The sequence below is a fragment of the Anomaloglossus baeobatrachus genome, chromosome 4 (assembly GCF_048569485.1).
Source record: "Anomaloglossus baeobatrachus isolate aAnoBae1 chromosome 4, aAnoBae1.hap1, whole genome shotgun sequence".
Taxonomy (NCBI): Eukaryota; Metazoa; Chordata; class Amphibia; order Anura; family Aromobatidae; genus Anomaloglossus; species Anomaloglossus baeobatrachus.
In genome coordinates, this window is record NC_134356.1 from 62,138,984 (window position 1) to 62,162,891 (window position 23,908).

General features: G+C 48.8%; 1 protein-coding gene across 1 annotated transcript in view; it reads right to left on the reverse strand.

The window, feature by feature from the left end:
• Positions 1–23,908, reverse strand: part of LOC142301212 (leukotriene C4 synthase-like) — a 36,397-nt gene continuing 12,489 nt past the window's right edge. Inside the window, exons 4-6 of the mRNA XM_075342238.1 lie at positions 21,964–22,034; positions 7,141–7,222; positions 1–702 (exon numbers count right to left, since the gene is read on the reverse strand). Of these exons, the coding sequence (XP_075198353.1) occupies positions 567–702; positions 7,141–7,222; positions 21,964–22,034 (289 nt within the window). The 3' untranslated portion in view covers positions 1–566. The remainder of the gene's footprint in view (positions 703–7,140; positions 7,223–21,963; positions 22,035–23,908) is intronic.

Below are 23,908 nucleotides of genomic sequence, written 5' to 3' on the forward strand. Positions count from 1 at the left end.
ATTTTTAGTAGAAAGGTTCATTATTTGTCACAATACCCCTCCTCCCCCGCCTGCTGCAGAAGCCCATTTCAGAGATACAGAGGAGATTTCTTCTGGACTCATATTCACCATCAGAATAGTAAGCAGTTTGTCAGTTTGCTGGTGAAAAACTGTTAATAAGTTGAGCAAAAATTGTGCAACATTTCGTCACTTATTGTCACCACCACTCATTTTTTTTTAAAAGTGTTGTAAATTACAGCAGGAATTCACGCCGATCCCTGACTGGCATGTATTTCTTGTGATGGTACTAAGATCTGCGCCTAATTCATTAAGAGGTGCAAATCTGTGTTCTTCACAGCAGTTGTAATAATGCACATTGCAGCTGCTGCAGAACCTCTTCTTAAATAGACAGGTGACACTATATGTTTGACACACATAAAATGACTTTTTGTGCATAGGAGCGCAACTTAGTACAATCAATGGCTTGTGGCATCAGACTGCGATGTTAATGAAATATATTTACAGACAATAGGAATTTTCCACGACATGAAGCGACTTGTCCACATACTGCATATAGAAAAGAGGCCTTAAAGCATCCACCGAGTCAGACTTGTCTTAATGCCGACACCAGTGTGGGAATAGAATAAAAAGTCCAGTAGACCAAGGAGCGATAATCCAATAAGAAGCCAGAGGACGCTGGCGCTGATGTACATCGGTGTCAACCTGTAGAGAGAAGAGACACCAAATCTTAGTAGGCCTGGCTCCAGCTTCATGTTGTGCGCAAGTACAACAAAATGCTCTGATTTTTTACTAAAGCACATTGGTTGTGTTCCTTGAATTTTTTTTCACCAATGTGGTCTGTGGCCAGACATTAACTCCGAAAAAGACAGATAAGAGTACGAACTTACCGGTGTAAGAAAAACAAAACAAAACATGGACTGTCCATCCAAAAATCAGACAGTGATCTAATGCCGCCAGGTAAAATTTATAAAACTGTAAGAACGTGAGGTTCTAAGTTTACCAGACTGTATAAAGCCCACTGCCGTGCCACAGTGGTCCTTAAAAGTGCGGCGCCATGTGATGACCACCACGGAAGCGGGCACACAGAAACAGGGGAAGTGACATGATGCCCCACACCTGCCATGCTGCAAATTAAAGCCCCGGTGGCTCCAGGCCGCCCCGCCCCACAGCACCAACTCCAAGTGAATATATTAAAAAAAAAAAAAAAAAACCCTACCTATGATCTCAGACTGCTAAAAACAAAAAAAGGTGGGACCCCTCTTACAGTCTCCTGCTAATTAACCCTAGCACGCATACCTGGGGCCTCACAGGCCTGCTAGGTTACTTGTTTTCTATTGTAGATTTCTATGGTTGCGCGTTCTAGGGTTAAAACACCTGGACCAAATGAGGAGTGCCGCTCCAAGTAGTAAAAAAAAAAAAAAGCGGAGGCCAGACCATGCAAGAAACATAATAAAATGAGCTGAAAATTTTGTACTGTAAAATGGTATAATTAAAAAAATGATGCACCTCTCACAGGGGTACATCAACAGACAAACAAAAAAGTTACGCTTCTGAAAAATGGCAAAATCAAGCAATTTATTTTTTTTATTTTTTTTTAAACTTCTGAATATCTTTTTTTTACTACCAAAACAACGTATAATTAACAACATTAATGTATATAATGTACAAGATTAACAAAATTATATGTAGGAGGGTGTCCTACAGCTAGAAACTTTTATCTGTATTTTATCTGTTGACTGTATTGTGCTTTTTATGTATTATATGTAAGTGTTCCTGTGGGTTATGTAATAGTCCTGCCAGCTACCACTAGATGGCACTGAACTCTAAGTGCTGGGAGGGAGTTCAGATAGAAGGTACAGTGGCAGGACTGCAAGGGTTAATGAAGGAAGCCCGGACACAGGTTAGGCTAAGTTCACATTTCCGTTGTTTTGTATCAGTCACATGCGTCACTTGACGCATGTGACTGATGCGCTGTACAACGCTGTACAACGGATGACAAAGAACAGAATTCTTTGTCGGACTCCGTTGTGTGTGGGGGCGGAGTTCGGGGGGAGTGGAGCCGAGCGGGGCCGTGGCACTGAGGACATCAGTGCTGCAGGGACTGCAGGACAGGTTAGTGTGTGTGTGTGTGTATACATGCTGAATGCGGGAGGGGGCGGAGCCGAGAGGGGGCAGGGCCAGGCGCTGAGGATGTCAGTGGCAGTGCTGCGGTCTGCATGGCTGGGGACAGGTGAGTGTATGTGTGAGTGAGTGTTGTGGTGAGTGTTGTGTGTTTGTGTGTGTGTGTGTGCACACATGCGGAGTGCGGGAGGGGGCGGAGCCGAGCGGGGCCAGACGAGGGTGTCAGTGGCAGTGCTGGTCTGCATGGCTGGGGACTGGTGTGTGTCTGTGTTTGTACACACATGTGCGGAGTGCGGGAGGGGGCGGGGCCGAGCGGGGAAGTGTCGGCTCCCTGCACACGTAACCAGACTAAATATCGGGTAACAGCAAAGCACCCGATGTTTACTTTGGTTACCCGATATTTACCTTGGTTACGGGCGTACACCGCTTAGCGCCGGCTCCTTGCACCGTAACCAGGGTAAATATCGGGTAACCAACCAAAGCTGGTTACGTGTGCAGGGAGCCAGAGAGCATGCGCAGCGAAATCCGACGGATCACGCTGCTCAAAAAAACGTTACAGGCTGCGTTCCTCCCGCCCGGCGGTCAGTCGTTCCACGACTGATCAGTCGGGCGGAGGGTGCAACGCAGCATCATCAGTCACAATCGGCTGCTCATACAAGTCTATGGGAACAACGGAATCCGCTAAACGGATTCCGTTGTTTACCAGAGCAGCGGATTGTGACTGATACATTTTAGCGGAAAGGTGAACCTAGCCTTAGAGGAATATAGGAGGTAGGACTTCCTGTTTTAGTCAATATGTGTTAGAGATGAAGGGAGAGCAAGTAATAGAGAGAAAGAGTGGTGTGGTGTGGTGTCCTGACGAACGCACAGAAGCATTGGGCAGGAGGAAGACTGAAGTCAGTGACCTACAGAAGGTTGTTACAGAGCGGTGTCCGGGAGATATCTCAGCAGCACCTCCATGGTCAGCAGCCAGACTGAGGTAGTGCGGGAGAAAATCAGTGCCTTATTCAGTCATTGCCAGTTCTGGGGTCCTCGAATGTTAAACTCACGGTAGCCTATCCTTAGGGGAGAAGATACTTTCTAAAAGACCCAGTGTGGAGAATCTGTATACTCCCAAGAGCCGGTGGGACTCTGTATATAGCCAGTATGGGAAGAGTCGTGTTGCACTGTATACCAAAGCCTGTAAAGAACGTGTGCCTCTCCAAAGGATAAGAATGGTGGAGTAAAGTTGAAGTGTTTAACAGCAACCCTGAGTGTGTTTGTGATCACTCTAGACAGAGACTGACAGCCTATGAACCAGCAACCCTCAGGTAACCACACCACACCGGCTCCACCACACCTGTTCATGTAGTGCGTCAGGCAGGTGCATGACTACAAACCCAGACCTTGACCAACGCCCGGACCGACCCTACATATACAAGTTTGGTATCACCAAAAATCGTACTAACTATAGAGATGAGTGGAAGTTCTGGTTCTGCTGGTCCAGCTGAACCTTTTTTTTTTTTTTTTTTTAAACGCTTTTGGATCCAAAATTGACTTGAACTTCATTTGAAGTCACTGATTGGCAGTTTGGGTCTCAACAGATCATTTTGGGGGAGGGTTGTTTGTTTTTTTTTGGGTGTACCTTACATTTGATCACGCTGCTGTTACCCCCAGTGTCAACCATTCAACTGCAAGTGGCTCGCACTGGGCTAAGCACTGAGTGTACCCGAGCACAGTGATGCTAGGGACATGCCTGCACCGGGGCCTGGGGTGACTCGTTACCGGGCCGTGGTTCTGTTTCTAGGATGCCGCGGTGGCAGCAAGGCCCAGTTCCGTGACCCGGCGGTGTCGTTGAAATATGAAGGGGATGATGACAGTTATTCGTGAGCCACCTGTGGTATGCGGCAAGTTAGCTGCCACCGCTGCAGAATGGGGACCTCTGGGACAGATGGTGATGCAGCTCTCCACAGGCAGAGCTGGGCACCAGGGCGGATGGGGGTAGTAGTAGGTGATGGCGGGTGTGCAGGGCTGGAGCGACACAGGGATGCAGTCTCAAGGTTTTTACTCACTGTAGCAGGTTCCAAGGTAACATGACATGTCAGTGACCGCCTTTGGAGTGCTGGGGTTTCACTGTGATGGGCTCCAGCTGATCCCGGAGAGTTCGGAGGTCAAGATCAGTGCACCTTTCTAGTGTTCCTTCCCTGGTCGTCTTCCTGCGCTGACTTCTCTCCTGCCTGTCCCGCGCCTACTCACACAGTGCCCTGAGTCAGTGTCCGCGGGTCCTGTCATGGTGGCTTGAAGCTCTATCCCCTGGCCCTATGTGGTCACCTTCCAGTAGATTCGTGTGCAGAGTTGGCTTTAGTACTAAATGGTCCTCACCCTCTGGTTTTACTAGTGGAGCACGTTGGTTCTTCTCCTCTAGTCTAGGGACCAGTCCACGATCTGCGGCCAAGTCCTTCCACTCCAAGGTTGTATGTGGAATGAGGCCATGGGAGTATGGCGTATTTCCCGTGGTCTCTAGGATCCCTTCTTGCGCCTGGGTCAAGTTGCACCAGCTCCAGACCACAGGTCTTTCCTCCTCCACTTCTCCTTCTAAGGCTGTGTGCGCACGTGTCCGTTTTGAATGCCTTTATGCTGCGTATTGCACTGCAACGTAAAGGCATGCGTCCTGCGTCCTTAGCACAATCTATTAAGATTGTGCATAATCCATCTGCATGTTGCGTTTGAGAGCGCAATGATTTGCATGCAGAAATTTTGATCCAAATCGTTGCGTTCTAAAAAGCAACATGTCATTCTTTTGTGCGTTTTGGATACTTTTCCCACTCTGTCTATGGCAGAGAAAGCATCCAGAACGCATGAATTCTACATTCACAATGCATGCAAAACGCAGCTTTTTGGCTGCGTTTTGAAACGCACATGCAGTGACAAAACACTGCAGAATATTTGTTATCACGGCAGAACGCAGATGTGCGCACATACCCTAACTCCCTAACATCCCAGCTAATTAGACTCCACCCCCAGGGATTCCCTGTTGTTCCCAGCCTGTTGGATTAGGGGAAGGGACTATACATAGCATTAATGGAACTAAGCCCTACGCCTGACCCAGTTGAGAGCTGCTAACTGAGGTGTTGTGTGTGTTTTGTGTGCATAGCGGTGGATGACCTTTTCCGTACCCAGAATGGAATACCACACCTCTGGATGAGGTGCAGTACCTCTGAGGCGACTGAAGCCTCAGGGGCCCCACACTAGCACAAGTGGTGTGTATTCGTAAATCACCCAAACTCTGCCAAGAACACAAAGTTCAGGTTAAAAGTCTGAGTTTGTACCGAACACCGACCCAGACCTTCAGGATTGCTCATCTCTAGTACTGACCTGAAGAATGCTGTTAACAGGTCATTTTTGATGGATAATGAATGGCATAACAGCAAAAAGAATTTTTTTTTTTTTTTTTGCACCATTTCATTGCACACTTGAAATTCTTTTTTTTTTCCCTTTGTTTGTGTTTTCTAATACATTAAATGTTAACCGTAATAATAATCCAGTACGGCCTCAATCGGTGGGGGTCTCAGTATCCAAACCCCTTTCAGTCCACAGGCTACTAAAGTTTCTGCTAAATATGACAAATCAGGCAGGAAGCTAGTTATATAAAGGGAACCTCTCAACTGCAATATAAACCCAGAACCACAAGCGGTTCTGTGTGCATATTTCTAATCCCTGCATCTAGTAGCATAGATAAAGAGATCTTTAGAAAAAGTAATTCTAAAGATTTTTTATGATATGCTAAGGAGGTCAGGGACTAGTCACAAGGCGCGTTAGTACATGCACTCATTACGCGCTCTTAGCATGGTAGCACACACACAACGCTTCAGCTGTGATTGGTTTCAGGTTATTACATATTAGATTTTTACGTCCTATTCTCCGAGTGTATATGTAGCGCCCCTGAACCCATCAGAGCACTACTAGGTACTGCATCCTGTCAAAGATGCAGGACCTACCCCCAGGGACCTGGAAGACCAGTGCAGGTAAACTCAAAACACAAACATCCCCAGTTTCCCTCTCCCAATCATGAGTGACTGACTAGTCCGGGACCCATGGTTGGCCACCCAGGGGTGGAGTCAGTCCAGTGCACTAGACGACAACCAGGTGGGAGGGGACAGAGACGAGAAAGACAGGGAGTCCGGTAGTCTCAGTGGAAGGGGACGGACGTGTCTCCAGACAGGGTCGTGTAGCAGTGATCTAGGTGGCGTAGGAGAGTGGTTGCCAGAGAGGGTACAGCCAGGTACCCCCTGGAACCAGAGCACCGATTGGGCACAGGACCCAAGGTCAGGTGAACGCTTCAGGCTACCTGAGAAATACCTGCACAGTAAGGGGACCTTCATGGACCTCGTTGACCCAAGAATCCGGGGGCACCAGCAGTAAAGATAGAGCTAGGGACCAGAACAGAACACCAACCCTACAGGGTTCACACTGCCCGCCGTACGGATCAGAGACTGCCGACAGACAGTAGGGGACCCCAAGACGCTCCAAGTCACGGGGTTCCACCAACCAGTGAGAGGTGCCGGGGACAGAAGCCACCAGGGTACCACACCGGCACTGGGACTAAAGGAAACCGAGGTGAATACCAGCCATCCTCTGGGTACCAGTTACCACCGGCAGTGAGTAAAAAGAACGAGTTAAACAGCAACCCTTGTGTGGCCTACCCTTCTTTCTGCTCCGGATCCCATCATCTACTCCCTGGAGCCCGGCCCTACTTGCGGAGGGCCTACCATTCAGGCTGCCATCACCATCAGCCCCAGTGGTAAAAGACCGTGCAGCGGCGGTTCCATCACCATAACCGCAACCCGCAAGTGGCATCACGATATAAACTCTTTAATCTTCCCTGCATATAATCCCTTTAAAAAGAGACCCCCAGGGACACGGAACCGGGCATCGGCCGTTACACAACCGTGAAACAGCATTCCCGTACATATACGGCCCAGGACAGAGTACCCCATAGCCCTGGGGCGACACATATACATAGTACGACACGCTGCTTACCTTCCCAGTGCAGATTCTTCATAACCATGGAAATATCTGTAGCGCGTGTATACATAGATTAGACCCCAGAAAGCTGTGATTCCTGGACAATGTGAAACAGAAATAGTCAATATCTTGGTTCTGGAAGATAGAGCAGTGCCCGTGGTATACTGCCCAATTTTACATTCTCGCCAGGTAATATAAATCACCTGGAAATATTAAGAAACTCTAAAAGTATCTTCTTTTTGGCATACAACATTTCATTAGTCACACCTCTCTAATATCGTGGTACCTCTGTTAACTTTCATGGAACTAAGCCCCAAAGTATATGTTTCCCCATACGACCTTCCCTGCCATGCAAAAGATCTATACCTGTATAATTACAGAATACCACTGTTGATAACACTAAAACACACTATACATAGACCAATATTACCAAAATTGCTACTACACAAGACCAAAATAATACACAATGTGCACTATTATTACCACTACATAGTGAATACATAATAGTATAATATGACCATTACCTCTTCAACACAACACACATGACCCTGGAATTGTTGACTCCGGTCTTTCCATACTCCACCCCTCCTTTCCCAATTCTTATCTAAAATGACTGCACAGACACCAATTTTTCTTTGGATAATTTTGGCCATAACAGCCATTTATTAAACAGAAGTATATAACAAATAAAAAACATTGCAGTATGGTAGGGTCCTTGAAGCTACAAACCCTGGTGATTCCTACCAACCGAACCATAAACACCAACTTGCCCCCAGCCGTTACACACACTGGCTCAGGAGCACCAAACGGTAAGGGTTAATCCTATGTTAACCCCAACCACCCCCAGGGACCCCGACATACCCCGTCGGGAATCCCCACAAAATCACCAGGTGACCAGCCATTCTGCCAATGAGGGGATCCATACCCAGATGGATTCCCCGAACCAATTTTTTAACCAACTTCAAGGACCCACCAATAAAAACCGCCACCCAGCCACTACGACCCGTAAACAACCCCGCACCCCACCCCTTGAACATACCAAACATACCCCAAAATATGAGGGAGGGCGGGTGGGACTGTCACTTCTGTCCCCAAGAGCGGGAAATGTGCCGCTCCTCCCCCTGATCATTGTTTTATTTTAAAAAACGGGCTCGCTCTCCCCCTCCCCTCATGACACCTTGACCTCCCCACCAATCAAGTGTCATGAGGGCCTCCGCAAATGCCCTGGGGGGAGGGGGGGGCAATGCTCCGTCCCTTCTTGACCCTGGAATTGTTGACTACGGTCTTTCCATACTCCACCCCTCCTTTCCCAATTCTTATCTAAAATGACTGCACAGACACCAATTTTTCTTTGGATAATTTTGGCCATAGCAGCCATTTATTAAACAGAAATATATAACAAATAAAAACATTGCAGTATGGTAGGGTCCTTGAAGCTACAAACCCTGGTGATTCCTACCAACCGAACCATAAACACCAACTTGCCCCCAGCCGTTACCCACACTGGCTCAGGAGCACCAAACAGTAAGGGTTAATCCTCTGTTAACCCAAACCACCCACAGGGACCCCGACATACCCCGTCGGGAATCCCCACAAAATCACCAGGTCACCAGCCATTCTGCCAATGAGGGGATCCATACCCAGATGGATTCCCCGAACCAATTTTTTAACCAACTTCAAGGACCCACCAATAAAAACCGCCACAACGAGGGCACCTTGATAACCTTCAAGTGCCGGAGACCCCCCGCAACCGCAGCGCCCTCTCGATACCTCCTTGCAGGCCGAGAGCCCATAAATCAATCCCCACCGCATTTAAGTGCACCCCGTCTGCCAACCAGAATTCCTCATCCGTCCTTTCCAACTCAACGTGCCTTATCGCAACTCCCCCATTACGAGTAACAAACTTCGAAATCGCCCTATTCACTTTTGCCCGCGCCTTGTTCAACCTATCGACCGACCGCGCTTTTCGCCAACAACTTCTCGCCACCATCTCGGACCAAACTATAGTTAGCCGTGGAAATGACACCCATAACCGCAATAAATCATGCTTGATGTCTTTTATCAAAATTCGAAAAGGACGCCCCCCCCAGATCATTTCCCCCGACATGTAAGACCAAAACGTCGGGAGGCCTGTCTAAACGGGCATACCTATTCACCTCTTGCAATACCCTGTTCCACCCCAAACCCCTAACCCCCAACCAACGTACAAGAGCCATATCCCTTTCAAAAGCTAGTTGCCTCCCGTTTCTTCTTGCATCCGCTCGCTGGGCTCCCCAGTATACATAAGAATGGCCCAGGATCCAAACCAGATACGGGGGGGGGGGTGTTTCTGTAATACAAAATGTACAAACAAACAACCATTCAGTTTCCTTATTCCCCAACTTGAAAAACACCCAGTCCACCCCCCCCTCGCAGCCGCAGAACCCCCCCGCTCAATTGCCGACAACCGCCTGTGGACGGACATACAACTTAAAACGCTGCGACTTCCACCTACCAATCCGCTTCACAGTCTCTTCTGGCAAACCACACATAGCGGCCTCTGTCGCTGCCCCAATGCGAAAAGAATGTGACGCAAACGACCTCGGATCTAACCCCAAAGACTTCAAACATGCCCTAAAAACACTTACAAATTGTTATCTAGATAAAAAAGACCCGTCCTCATGACACAACAAGGGGCCATTGACCTGCGGGCGAATCCTTCCAAAGTTCCCGAAACACTTGAGCGGGCACATCTCCGATGCCATAACCACACCCAAGCGAACTCGCCTACCCACACCTCTTTGATCTGTCTTCGATCTCCGAATCCAGAATTCGATCCCGCCTTCCACGGCGATAATATCGCCACGACCCAGGCCCTCGGGAGAAGTCTTACTGGGCGATACCAATTCCCCAATCCGCAACACCCCAAAAAACGCCAAGGAAAACGCTAACCGGAACAAACTCACCTCAAACTGCGATATACAAACCCCCCGCAATGCCCTACCCAACTGCTCCAATAAGCTAAAATGATACATGCCGTCTACCATCCAGCGGCTTGCATCGTTTCCAAAATCCCTTCAAAGCCTGAACCACCCAAAAACTCTTAGTCAAATCCTGTAAACTCCGCAACCGAAAACCAAATGCTAATCCCGCCATAAAGCGATTCACCTTCGCAAATGACCATCCTGTAACCGCTGCCTCCCCTAACCTTTCCAACAGTACTCCCAACTGATCTCCCTCAGCAGACCCACAACCCTGCAACCACTGCTCCCAAAGACTCCACGCTGCCTGATACGCCGTCCATGTGGTACCCGACAGGGACGCCCGAATCAGTGGTTCTACTGCCTGAAGACCACGTTCCAAAGCTGTACCAGACACTCCAAGCCGCTGGCCTCTGCCTCTGGCGCGCAAACCCGGAACCGATCCCACTGAAAACGAGAGAGGGAATCGGCTATTAGGTTCTGAACACCTGGCACATGAGCTACCGTAACGTACGCATTGATTTGCAAGCAAACCAGAACCAGCTCCCATAACACCCGAATAACTGGAGGAGATGATGCTGAAAACTTGTTAATGACCAGCACTACCCCCATATTGTCACAATTAAAGCGAATCTTCTTGTTCGCCAACCGTTCCCTCCACAGATGAAGCGCCACCAATATCGGAAAAATTTCCAATAGCGCCACGTTCCTCGTCAAGCCTTCATCAACCACCTATCAGGCCACCGTTCCGCACACCACTGACCCTGAAAGAAATCCCCAAAACCTGAGCTGCCCGCCGCATCAGTAAACGGCTCCAAATCAAAATTGTCCTTTACGTCCTCCATCAGCAGCGAACGACCGTTTTAATGCTCCAAAAACTGTCCCCAAACTGCTAAGTCCGCTCTGTGTTCCGCCGATAAACGAACGTAATGGTGCGGAGCAAGCACCCCCGCCGTGGCACCAGCAAGTCGGCGCGAAAAAATTCGCCCCATTGGCATTACCCGACACGCAAAGTTAAGCTTTCCCAATAAAGACTGAACCTCCCTTAATTGCAACTTCTTCACAGGCCGTGCCCTTGCCACTTCGTCTTTTAGCCCATTGACCTTTTCCTCAGGAAGCCGAACTTCCCAAGCCACGGAATCAATCACAATATCAAGAAAACTTATGCAAGTCGTCGGCCCCGTCGTTTTCTCAGGTGCTAAAGGCACCCCAAAATAAGCCGAAACCCACTCCATTGCCGCTAAAATCCCGGCACACTGCGCCGAGTCAGCCGGACCTACACACAAAAAATCATCCAGGTAATGTACCACTGATGACCAACCCGAAACGTCCCGAACAACCCATTCCAAAAACGAACTAAAAGTCTCGAAAAATGCGCACGAAATCGAACACCCCATGGGCAAACAACGATCTACAAAATAGCCACCCTCCCAACAACAACCCAGCAGCCTAACACAATCCGGATGCACCGGCAATAGCCGAAAAGCTGATTCAATATCAGTCTTAGCCAACAGCGCCCCCCTCCCACATCTCTTTACCCACTTTGTAGCCTCATCGAATGACGTATATACCACTGAGCACAGCTCAGCGGGTATTCCATCATTCACCGACCTGCCTCTTGGATAAGACAAATGGTGAATAAGCCGGAATTTCCCTGGTTCCTTTTTCGGCACCACCCCCAATGGCGACACCACCAAGTCGGGAAAAGGAAGGGCCTGGAACGGGCCCGCCATTCTCCCCAACGCCACCTCCTTCCTTAATTTTTCCGCCACAACCGACGCATGCTGGTATGCAGAAACGAGATTCCTGGTTGGCCCCGGAACCTCAAAAACGGGGGCAGGAATGCTGAAACCCTCCCCAAAACCCAACCACAAAACTTCCGCCTTTTCCTGATCTGGGTACCTATTTAGGTACGGAAGCATCGCGACTAACTTCACTGGCGTCAGACCCTTGGGTATGAGAGCCGCCGGGCTTGGGTTTCCCCTTCCTGAAGCATTTAGACGCTCCGTGGGATGTCCCGTTACAATGGGTGCATAGGTGCTTAAAACGGCACGTGGCCCCAAACTTACACTGCCCGTCGTTGAATTGCCAGCATATACCTGGCTTCTGCGATCCCGCCTGACCCTGCTGACCACTGGTCCCTTGATTTCTCGACTGGCCGGAAGTCCCGGCCCTGCCTTGAAAGGGCTGGCCATACCTAGCCGGTGCCATAACCCGCAACCATAACCCTATATCTTTTTGATCCCATCGTATAGATGGGCGTACGGCCTTCCTCTGACGAAATTGTTCGTCATACCGAAGCCACGTCTGCCCCCCGTACACCCTGTAGGCCTCACCTATCGAATCCATGTAACAAAATAGATGAGAACAATTCTCCAGCGCCTTTTCGCCTATCACACTCGCCAAAATAGCGAAGGCTTGCAACCCATTGGTAAACGTCTGAGGGATCAAGCGCCACCGCCGCTTTTCCTCATCCTCTTTCTTACTATCCTCCTTTTTTCCTTTATCCAAATTAAATTTTGCCAAAGGAAGGAGGGAGAAGATCTCGACATATTCGTCCTTCCAGATCTTTTCCCTCACCTCCTTCTTAAGGTGCGAACCTAAGGGGCCCTCAAAGCATACATAAACCTCCCCACGCGCCCTATCATCTAAATGAATCCTGTCCTCCTCATTCTTTTCCGTCTGGACCGACACCGAAACCGGGGAAGAAATACCCGCAACCACGGACTCACTAACCCCCAGAATGGGCGGATTAACCCACGCCCCCACAGGCACCGGAGGTTCCCTTGGACCCCCAATTCGCTCCAGCAATGAACGCACGCAACCTAACAGCTCTCCCAGCTCCCCACCCCCCGACGCATACCCACCAACACCGAACGGTACCCCTGGACTTAACCCCGTCTGATCTACCCCTCCCCCTTCGTTCCGATCCCAGTTAAGCTGAGGAGACAGACACGACACAGAAGCATACTCACCGGGCTGCACTGGGGAAGAGGCCCCGCCAGCCGGACCGCCTGATTCCTGACGTCCATCCACACGATCCGCAGCTTCTTGGCTCCTCGCACCGGATTCCCCGCTGTTAGCCCTTGCCGCCGCAAGGCCGGAAGACACCGCCGACCCTGTAATATGGGCCTGACGTCCGTCCTGCCAGCCGTCCGCCCCAGAGAGCTGCCTGCGTTCCTCCACACCTTGCCAGTGCAGCTCTCCAGTGCTCCTCCAGGAGGCCCCGTCTTCAATCCGAGCGTCTGCTGCTGTAGGCCCTGCACGCCAGGCCCGGTGCACCACAGATCCCAGCATCCGCGCTCCGCTCCCTCTGCTGGGGCCCGCCCGCTCCTCCATTTTGTCCTGCTTACAGGGCTCAGGGCGCAGGGCAGGCACATCGCCCACACGCCCCGCCGCAGCGCCGACATCTATCGCTGACCGGGCGGTAGCAGACCCCGCCTCCAGCTCCAGCAGAGGCCTGCTGACCGCCGCTGGGCCCAGCCGCACAGTAGAATGCCTCCCAGGCCGGGGCGCACTGGACTTCTTTGCTAGCGGCGCCCGGCCTGGAGGGTCTCTGGAGGGGCTTCTGCAGCGACGCTGGGCCCGGGGAGGCATGTCAGGAGAAAACCGCTGCGGCGGTTTAGACCTACGGGAGCGCCGCTCCTGCAGGGGGGAAGACCCTGCCGCCTCCAGCCTCCCGCCAATGATCCCTGCCACAGTATCCTGCAGCCAGCTAGGGGGATGATCGCCGGCCGCCGCTCTAAGCTGCTCCAGGAGCTGATCCACCGATGCCATAGCAGGTGAAGTAGGGGTACAGGGACTGTCACTTCTGTCCCCAAGAGCGGGAAATGTGCCGCTCCTCCCCCTGATCATTGTTTTATTTTAAAAAACGGGCTCCCTCTCCCCCTCCCCTCATGACACCTTGACCTCCCCACCAATCAAGTGTCATGAGGGCCTCCGCAAATGCCCCGGGGGGAGGGGGGGGCAATGCTCCGTCCCTTCTTTATACAAAAAACACAAAAACCTGAGCTGAAACAATGTTCAGTAAACATGCAACATTAAGCATGTGAATTGCAGCCTTAAGACTAGAAAAAAACAAAGAGAAAAATTGTATGAAAAATACCCTGACTATAAATAAATAAATTGTTTCAGCTCAGGTTTTTGTGTTTTTTGTATGTTATCTTGCTTTATTGCAAGTTGGGGGCGCAGCCCTCCTAATACTGAGACTAAACAACTGATTGCGTCTCACTTTGCTGTGTATTTTGTCTGGGACACAGAAGACCACTTGCCACCATCCATATTGGAGTTTTGACATGACAGAAGTCAGGTATTGATAATGTTTTTAACTTCAGTAGGTTAGGGACTGTCTCAGATGGGTACACCGTGACGAGGTGAGACAGCTTTTTACCTTTTTGCAAAAATGTATACACTAAGTACCCTGTTATTAAGCACCTGCAATTTATTTATTTATAGTCAGGGTATTTTTCATACAATTTTTCTCTGTTTTTTTCTACACATTATACAAAATCTAATTATACCGCCATACACCTACCCCTGCATAATGATTGAAATGCAGTTACTAAACTAAAAAAAAAGAAAAATTGGTATTAAAAAGACTGATATTACCACCATTTGGTGACCATATAGTGGTAGATACCGGTCCTGCCAAATATTACCAAGATTACAGTACAGATATATACAGTATTGTTACTTACAGCTAATGTTCTTTCTGAAGGAGTCGTTCACTTTTCTCATCTTTTTCATCTGGTCCAACATCACAACGTCTTACAGCCTGGACTCATCTGCAGACATTACAACACAGACACATCGAACTTCTCCCATTTCCAGCCCCGTCCCCATCTGTTCCCGAAATGCACAAGCTCCCCATCTTGCCTGCTCTTCTGCCGTGGAACAGTAACTCCATTACTTAAAAAATTATGTCATTACTATGATTACCACTGCACCAATTAATGCTACAAAGACAGCGGGGGGCCCCTTAAAATAATCGTGTCCAATAGAAAGTAGGCAAAGCCCCACTGTGCTACCTAGCTAGTAATAATGCCCGATATGCTCCATTGAAAGTTATAATATCCCAAGTGCCCCTTTGAAGGAACAAATACCATTGAGTATCTCCGCTTTAAGTAACAATGCCCCCACCCCATCCAAAAAAAAAAAAATCCAAACAAAAAAAGGACTAATTCCCCCTGAAAGACCCAAGGCAAAACTAATATTGCACCAATTTAAGACAAATAATGAATTGAGTGCCCCTACAGGCCCCCTATATACTGTATGATGGTCGCCATAGTTCTCTATACACTGTATAATGGTCCCTACAGCTCTCTATATACAGTATGTACAGTTCCCAATACACTGTGTGATGGTCCCTACAGATCCCGATAACTGTATAATGGTCCCTACAGTTCTCTGTATTATTATAGTATCATTTATTCTATGGTGCCTTACATGTGAGAAGTGGTATATATAAAAACAAGTACAATACTCATGAACAATACAAGGCACAGACTGGTATAGGAGGAGAGAGGACCCTGCCCACGAGAGTTCACAGTCTACAAGGGACTAGTGAGGATACAGAAGGTGAAGGTAGAATTGGTCCTGCAGTTTTATAGTGCAATAAGGGTTTCTGCAGTTTTAAGGCTTGTTCGGCAGAGGTGGGTCTTCAGGTTAATTCTAAAGGTTTCCACGGTAGACGAGACTCTGCTATGTTGGGGTAGAGCGTTCCAGAGTATAGAGGAGGCATGGGAGAAATCTTGTATGTGATTGTTGGAAGAGGAGATGAGAGGGGAGTAGAGAAGGAGATCTTTTAAGGATTGGAGGTTGTGTGCAGGTAAGTACTGGGAGACTAGGTCACAGATGTATTGAGGAGAAAGGTTGAGGATGGCTTTGTAGGTCCTAGTTAGGGTTTTGAACTGGAGTCTTTGGGCAATAGGATGCCAGTGAAGGGATTGGCAGAGAGGACAGGCTGGGGAATAAAGAGGGGACAGGCTGGGGAATAAAGAAGGGACAGATGGATTAGTTGGGAAACAGTTTAGGATAGATTGGAGGTGTGAGAGTGCTAAAAGAAAGGCAACAGAGCAGGTGGTTGCAGTAGTCAAGGCAGGAGATAAGGGCATGCACTAGTGTTTTTGCAGATTCTTGGTTAAGTATTGTACAGATATGGGAGATATTTTGAGTTGGTGTTGGCAGAAGGTGCAAAGGGCTTGGATATGTGGCTTGAATAGGAAAGCAAAGTCAAAGATTACCCCGAGGCATCGCGCTTGCGGAACTGGGGAGAGTGAGTAGTCATTGATTTTGATGGATAGGTCTGTTGGGGAAGTTGAACGAGATGGGTGAAAAATGATGAATTCTCTTTTGTCCATGTTAAGTTTTAGAAATCGAGCAGATGAAAAGGATGAAATAGTGGACCGACATTGTGGAATTCTGGTTGGTAAGGAGGGGATATCAGGATCAGAGAAAGAGATCTGTGTGTCGTTAGCATGGAGATGATATTGAAAGCCGTAGGACTCTGAGCTCTCCCAGGCTGAAGGTGTAGATGGAGAAGAGCAGGGGTCCAACAACTGAACCTTGAGGGACACTGACAGATAAGAGGCGAGATGAGGCGGTGGTGTGTGAGTGAGAGACACTGAATGTACGGTCTGTTAGGCATACCTCCCAACCGTCTCGGATACAGCGGGACTTTCACGCTTTACATTGTTTGTCCCGTTGCCACGGGCGGGACGGCCGTCTCCCGGGCTCCGCCCACCCACTCTCTCCCCGCCTCACTGCTTTTCCCTCCTACCATCCTAGTAGACGTGGCATAACAGAGAGGAGCGCTGTGCTGCTGCTGGTATGTAAACTGAATCTCCCCAGCGCTGATTTCCCTCCCTCCCCCCCCCACCCCCGGCCGGAGCCTCTCTGTGCGGTCGGCCGGCCGCCTGTCTCTGCGGGCGGACTGCCGCCTCTCTGTGCGGTCGGACGGCCGCCTGTCTGTGCGTGCGGCCGGCCGCTTCTCTGTGCGTGCGGCCGGCCGCCTGTCTGTGCGGGCGGCCGGCCGCCTGTCTGTGCGGGCGGCCGGCCGCCTGTCTGTGCGTGCGGCCGGCCGCTTCTCTGTGCGTGCGGCCGGCCGCCTGTCTGTGCGGGCGGCCGGCCGCTTCTCTGTGCGTGCGGCCGGCCGCCTGTCTGTGCGGGCGCCCCCCGCCGCCTGTCTGTGCGGGCGCCCCCCGCCGCCTGTCTGTGCGGGCGCCCCCCGCCGCCTGTCTGTGCGGGCGCCCCCCGCCGCCTGTCTGTGCGGGCGCCCCCCGCCGCCTGTCTGTGCGGGCGCCCCCCGCCGCCTGTCTGTGCGGGCGCCCCCCGCCGCCTGTCTGTGCGGGCGCCCCCCGCCACCTGTCTGTGCGGGCGCCCCCCGCCGCCTGTCTGTGCGGGCGCCCCCCGCCGCCTGTCTGTGCGGCCGCCGCCTGTCTGTGCGGCCGCCGCCTGTCTGTGCGGGCGCCCCCCGCCGCCTGTCTGTGCGGGCGCCCCCCGCCGCCTGTCTGTGCGGGCGGGCGGCCGCCTCACTGTGCGGGCGACCGGCCGCCTCACTGTGGCTGCCTGCGTGTCCATGCTGGAGGCCCGCCGGCTGCCTGCGTGTCCATGCTGGAGGCCCGCCGGCTGCCTGCGTGTCCATGCTGGAGGCCCGCCGGCTGCCTGCGTGTCCATGCTGGAGGCCCGCCGGCTGCCTGCGTGTCCATGCTGAATGGGTGTGGATGGGGAGTGGATATGGGCGTGACTGTGAAATGGGTGTGGTTAGGGGGCGTGGCCTAAAAATTTGCGCCGCAAACTTTGTCCCTCTTTTCCTTGTTTAAAAGTTGGAAGGTATGCTGTTAGGTATGAAGTCAATCAAGATAGGGCAGAGTCTGTGATACCAAGAGATGAAACAATCTGTAATAGGAGGGAATGGTCCACTGTGCCAAAGGCAAAGAACAGGTGCAGGAGGAAGAGGACAGATCAGTGTTGCTTGGCTTTGGTGGTTAGTAGCTCATTCATTACTTTAGTTATGGCAGTTTCAGTTGAATCAGGAGGTTGGAAGCCAGATTGTAACCGGTCAAAGAGGGAACAGGAAGAGAGGTGGAAGGACAGTTCAACATGGGCATGCTGTTCCAGTAGTTTTGAGGCATAGGGGAGAAGTGATATGGGGCAATAGCTATACACAGAGGAAGGGTCAAGGGGAGGGCCTTTTAAGGATGTGTGAGATTGAGGCATGTTTAAAACATGAGAAGACACCTGTTAGTGATAGGCTGAAGTAATGGGTTAGGGTTGGGATGAAGACTGGGGTGAGGTTTGGGATGAAGTGGGATGGGATTGGGTCAAGTGCACAGGTGGTGAGATGTGATCTGGATAGTAGAGAAGATAGTTTATCTCCTGTAATGGCAGAGAAGCTGGTTTTGGAGGAAGACGATTGAGTGGTTATGAGGTGGGGCTGTGGGGACTGTAAGCCAAAATTTTCACCGCAGCCTCCTTCTCCTCTTCTATGGCAAGCCTGCAGAAGAAGCGCAATGCAATGACGTCATCGTGCTACCTGCTTAGGAACACGGACGTCTCGTAAGCCGCAGGGTAGTGATAGAGCCCAGAGCTTTTGTTTCATGCTCTACCACAGGATTGAAATGCTTCGGCTACATGATATGACGCAAACACAGTTCAATGCAGCGGACGCAGGTGATCCGGAGCTCCGTTCAAGAAGTTCGGGTCTGGAGCCCCAGATCTTTAAGTGAGGTCCTGCAGCAGAGATCATTATTATTTGCATCTCGTATGTTAGTCTTTTGTACAGCTGCCCTGTACAAAAGATAACTCTGGATCTAGGTTTTCTGGCACCCAGGGCAAAAATTCAGACAAGAGTACTATTGAATTCAGGAAGCCGGTGATTTACATCTTCTCTGAACTGGCTGTCACAGAATTGCCGAATCTCTTTCCATTGGGCGTAAAAATGCACTGCCTGGGAGACACTTCAGACCACCGAATCAGAGGCCCGATGGCGCCCACTGCTGGCCGTGCCAGGAGCAAATGCTTTTCCTCCCCCCAATTCCTAGATGCTAACAGTCCTCATAATGATATACAGAAAATAAAATGTTATAAAATATACAATAAGTGGGAAAAGAAACCACTGACATTTGATAATTATTACATTTAACCCTTTCACAAACCTAAACTTCTAGTCTTTACTCAAGCCCCTGGAATCCTAGAGTTTAGATGACCCTCGTGCCCTCGGACACACATGCAGCTGAAGTAGGCGCTGGGGTCGACGGCACCCTCCACCCCCAAACCCAGTCATGAGCTTTGCAACCACGATCATAATGCCCCTGCACGCGGACTACATAAAATGATTTGCCATGCTTGATTTGGTTTGCGGGCTTTGAGTTTTACACCCCTGTTTAATAAGTAATAAATATACGGTGTCAGCAATTAATACATATCATATCCCTTAATGACCACCAGATGGCGACTAAACTCAGAAATTTCGTCTTTCGATTTCTACACTGATCAAATGTAAAAAAAAAAATGTATATATCGCCATCTCTACACCTTGTCTATTCAGAGTAGGGTACAATGTTTATATCTGGGTGTAGGTTGGGCCACACAATCAAACTTTGAAAAATAAGAGGGATACCACAGTTTGCGTACAATGTTGCTGAAATCTTTAGTTTATATTATTTTACAATACTCAGTACCTATTTTAACGTTGTTAATCACTGGGCTGCTGGTTGAGCTATCAACAGTATTGGTTTTAATTTAATAAGTCCGGCTGGTTTATTTCAGATCATTAGTCCGCTGTCCAGGAGAACATATAAAGCAAGCCTAAGGCTATGTTCACACACTGCGTTTTTTACCTGCGTTTTTGGTCCGTTTTTGCTGCAGAAATTTCTTGAGAAATTCTTGTAACCTTTCTGCAGACATTCCCCAGCAAAACCTATGGCAAAAAAAATTAGCTGTGCGCACACTGCGTTTTTTTCCTAAGAAAATTCTTTCAGTAGATTTTCTTAAGAAAAAGAATGAGCATGTCACTTCTTTTCTGCAGCTAACTGCGTTATTTGCCATAGATAATTGGCACAATAACGCAGGGAGCAACCAGCGGTAAAAACGCACAAAAAACGCACCGAAAACGCACCAAAAACGCACCAAAAACGCAGGTGCACTAATCCTTCACTCAAGAAATTTCTTAAGAAAAATAATTTTTCTAGTGTGAACATAGCCTTACTCTGGCATAAAGGAACAGAACAGAAAATAACAAGTTTGCCCACTGGGATAAGATCCGCTGCTATACAGAGATCTCACATTGGAGGTGTAGCAACCTCCACACACAGACCATGTATGAGACAAACATTCTCCATTTTAACACATGTACCATGCCCATGGGTGGGGGCGTGTGAGCAGCCTGCGCCGCCCATCTCTCCGGCTGCTCATAAAACCTGGCCCTGACATGCCCTAAGAACTCTCTTTGTACTAAGTGTACTAGAGCTTACATCACAGAGGATAGCCACCTCTGTGATATATACCTTCCAATAACTACATGTCCGGCAGCCATCTTACACTGTTTCCCCACAGTAAAATTACACTTCTATTTACCTCTGATGCCGTTCCAGCGGTGTCAATACTTGCTCTCCCAGGGATCACATGCATTATTTCATATCATGCAATCCCTTTGGACAATCAGCTCTGGTGTCACTCTCCCCGCCTTTGGTCATAATTGATTTACAGAGGAGGTGAGAGCAGCTGTAGATCTCGCTTCCTCCAGATGTCTGTTATTGTTATTATTTTCCTCTGGGGCAATATAGAAAAGGGGTTGTCTAATTACTGAACAACCCCTTCAAGTCAGTACCCTAACCTTGCCCAGAGCTTTATATGTGCTCTCACATTACTCTTCCCATACATTATGGAATCCCTTTTCATGGCATACACAGTGTGCACCATACACCGTATGATGCCCCCATGATACCCACCACACACAGTACACCACCACCATGGTGCCCCTACATAGTATGATAACCTCCACAATCCCTCACAGAGTATAATGGCTCTCACAGCCCCCACTTACAGTATTATGCACCCACAGCTCCTTCACCCAGTCAGATGACCCACAGCTGTCACAGACAGTTTGATGCCCCCCTCAAACAGTACGTTGTCCCCACCGCACCCTCACTTAGTATGATGTCCTTACAGCCCCCTCAAACAGTACTATGCCCACACATTTTCCTTACACAGTACAATGCCCACACAGCCCCCTGACACAGTACAATGTCCACACAGCCCCTCACACGGTATGATGCTGCTTCAGACCCTCACACAATATCATGCCTCCACATTGGCCTAACACGGTATGATGCTGCCCCCACACACACATTATGATGTGTGCACACATCTTTCTACTCCATTGGCACACACACATCTCTGCTACATGCACACACCCCTTGCCCGTGGGCCCTGATCCTTGTCTCCGCTTCCTAGTCCTGTGACCTTTGGGCACTGGCAGGACTTTCAGCTTCTAGGCTGAACGGCGAACTAGATTTCCAATGCATCCATCAGGACATACACTCGGCCTCCTGAGAGTGGGAATGCGCCCCAATTTTGGGACCATCATTCTGGATCTTGGGAAGTTGGGCGGTATGGATTGGGCCTCCAGAATCCATCCCATTAATGGTCCCCAGTTCATATCATGAGTTATTTTTTTTTTTTTTCTGGATTTGCCCAAATTAATTTCTCCGTATGGATCCAAAGACTTATGGAGGTACAGCGGAGCCCACATACACTTCATTGTGAGCCTTATTATAGTTCTATGCAACATTGAGCCCTAATGTGTCATTGTGCATATGTAGCATAATCTGTAGTAAAAATCAAAGCTATTATTAGTTATGTATGGAATTTGCCTTACCCTGGTGGAAAAATATTCCAGCTACCCACAACGTAGAGAGGAACAGCGGGAAGTATTCAGTGCAGTTTAGTCTACAGAGAAAGGGAAGAAACCATTAGAAAACACAGTCATATTATGCTTCTAATCTGAATCCACAGCACCGCAGATGACAATCCTTTACCTTCTCATACTGAGGCTACAGAGCACGGTGCGTCACTGTCATGCTAGATCCACAAAGGCTAAGAAGAGTCTTACAAGGAAGTTTACATGGAAGCCAATGTGGCTACCAACTGATTAAAAAATATGCTGAAAGAAAAAAATGTAAGTGGGTTGATATTTTTGAGGTTTCGTTTTTACAGCGTATATTTTGTGTTAGTCTATAGGGGACAAAACTTGCCCCCCCCACAAAGTTCACGCTTTGAAGCGATCAGCACCTGCAAGTGAGCAGTGAGTGCCCATCAGGAGCTACTTATGGCAGTGAGTGCCCATCGGGAGCTACTTATGGTAGTGAGTGCCCATCGGGAGCTACTTATGGCAGTGAGTATCCATCGGGAGCTACTTAAGGCAGTGAGTATCCATCGGGAGCTACTTATGCAGAGCACAAAAGGTGAGAGGAGTTTGTCATTGGCTGCTGCACTCTGCATAAGCAGCAACCAAAATGAGCTCAGTGTAATGAAGTCAGCTTTGTTACTTAGCTCATTGCCCATGCATAATGCAGTAGCCAGTGACAAACTCATCTTCACTACTGTACTCTGCATGAGCAGCAATGGATATGACAGATAAATAGCACTTAATGAATGAAAACTGTATCTGTCTGCAGGTTTTTGCTATGTAATCTAAAGACAGCATGCTGTAGGGGTTAACACAGAGATTTCAGCTATGGCTCTCTTATCACACTGTGGGTTTACCTGCAATGTTTGTTTTAGCTTCAGAAGATTGTCATTGCCAGACTAGGTCAACTAGTCTGACATGCCCCCTGCTGTGATTAGCAGCTCACTGTCTATAGACGTATGTACAGATCCTGGTGTGGGTGTGAATTGCCAAATCTAAAAACTCTGTGTCAGAACGGCTGCACCCAGTAACCTAAGTGGTCCACTGTTGGATTCAGGGTCTCTTTGCTGACACCATGCTGCTCTGCGATAAAATTGCAAAAACCTGCTGACAGATCCCCTTTAAGGCTAGTGTTAGGGTAATAAAATTGTATGGTAAAAGAATGCAACAAAAGGAAAAGCAAAAAATAAATAACCGATAACTTTTGTTTTAAAAATGTTTGCAAATATCAGGAAAAAAAAAACAAGAAGGTCAAAGCACAGACTATTACATCAGAATTTTCTCCATATTACAATACTTGTGCTAATAGATAAGAGGTTCATTACTGGACTGGTGGAAGGAGCTCCGGGAGCACTAACAGATCAAGATAAAGGGGCACAAAATACGTTCCCTGCCCTAAGATCTGACAAGCCACACTATGCCACAGCGAAATAACACCATGGTAATGTGGTTTTGCGGGCCATTATGATTATGGCAATGCAACACTTCTATAGTTTTGTTTTTAGTGGTTAAAATAATTCTGAATTTTAAATTGGTTGTTGCCATTTTCTGAGACCTATACCTTTTTTGCATTTTTCAGTCAATAGAGCTGTATGAGGACGTGCTTTTGAATAGGGAGGTGTTGTTTTTATTGGTATCATTTTGGAGGGTACATATAATATTCTGACCATTTATTTAATATTTTTAGGGGTATAAAAGATGACTGAAAAATGCCAATTCTGCATTTACCACACAGGGTAATTCAGTGTAAAATTTCGTGGATCAAACTTCTCAAGATACACCAATACCAAACATACAGTGTGTCCATCCATATCCTGTCCACCGCCATTACCTTGAGAACGGTGGCAGCTATAGGCATAGAAGTGGTGTCTAGGTATAGTAAAGTAGCCATGCGCTATGCAATGAAACCACCTAT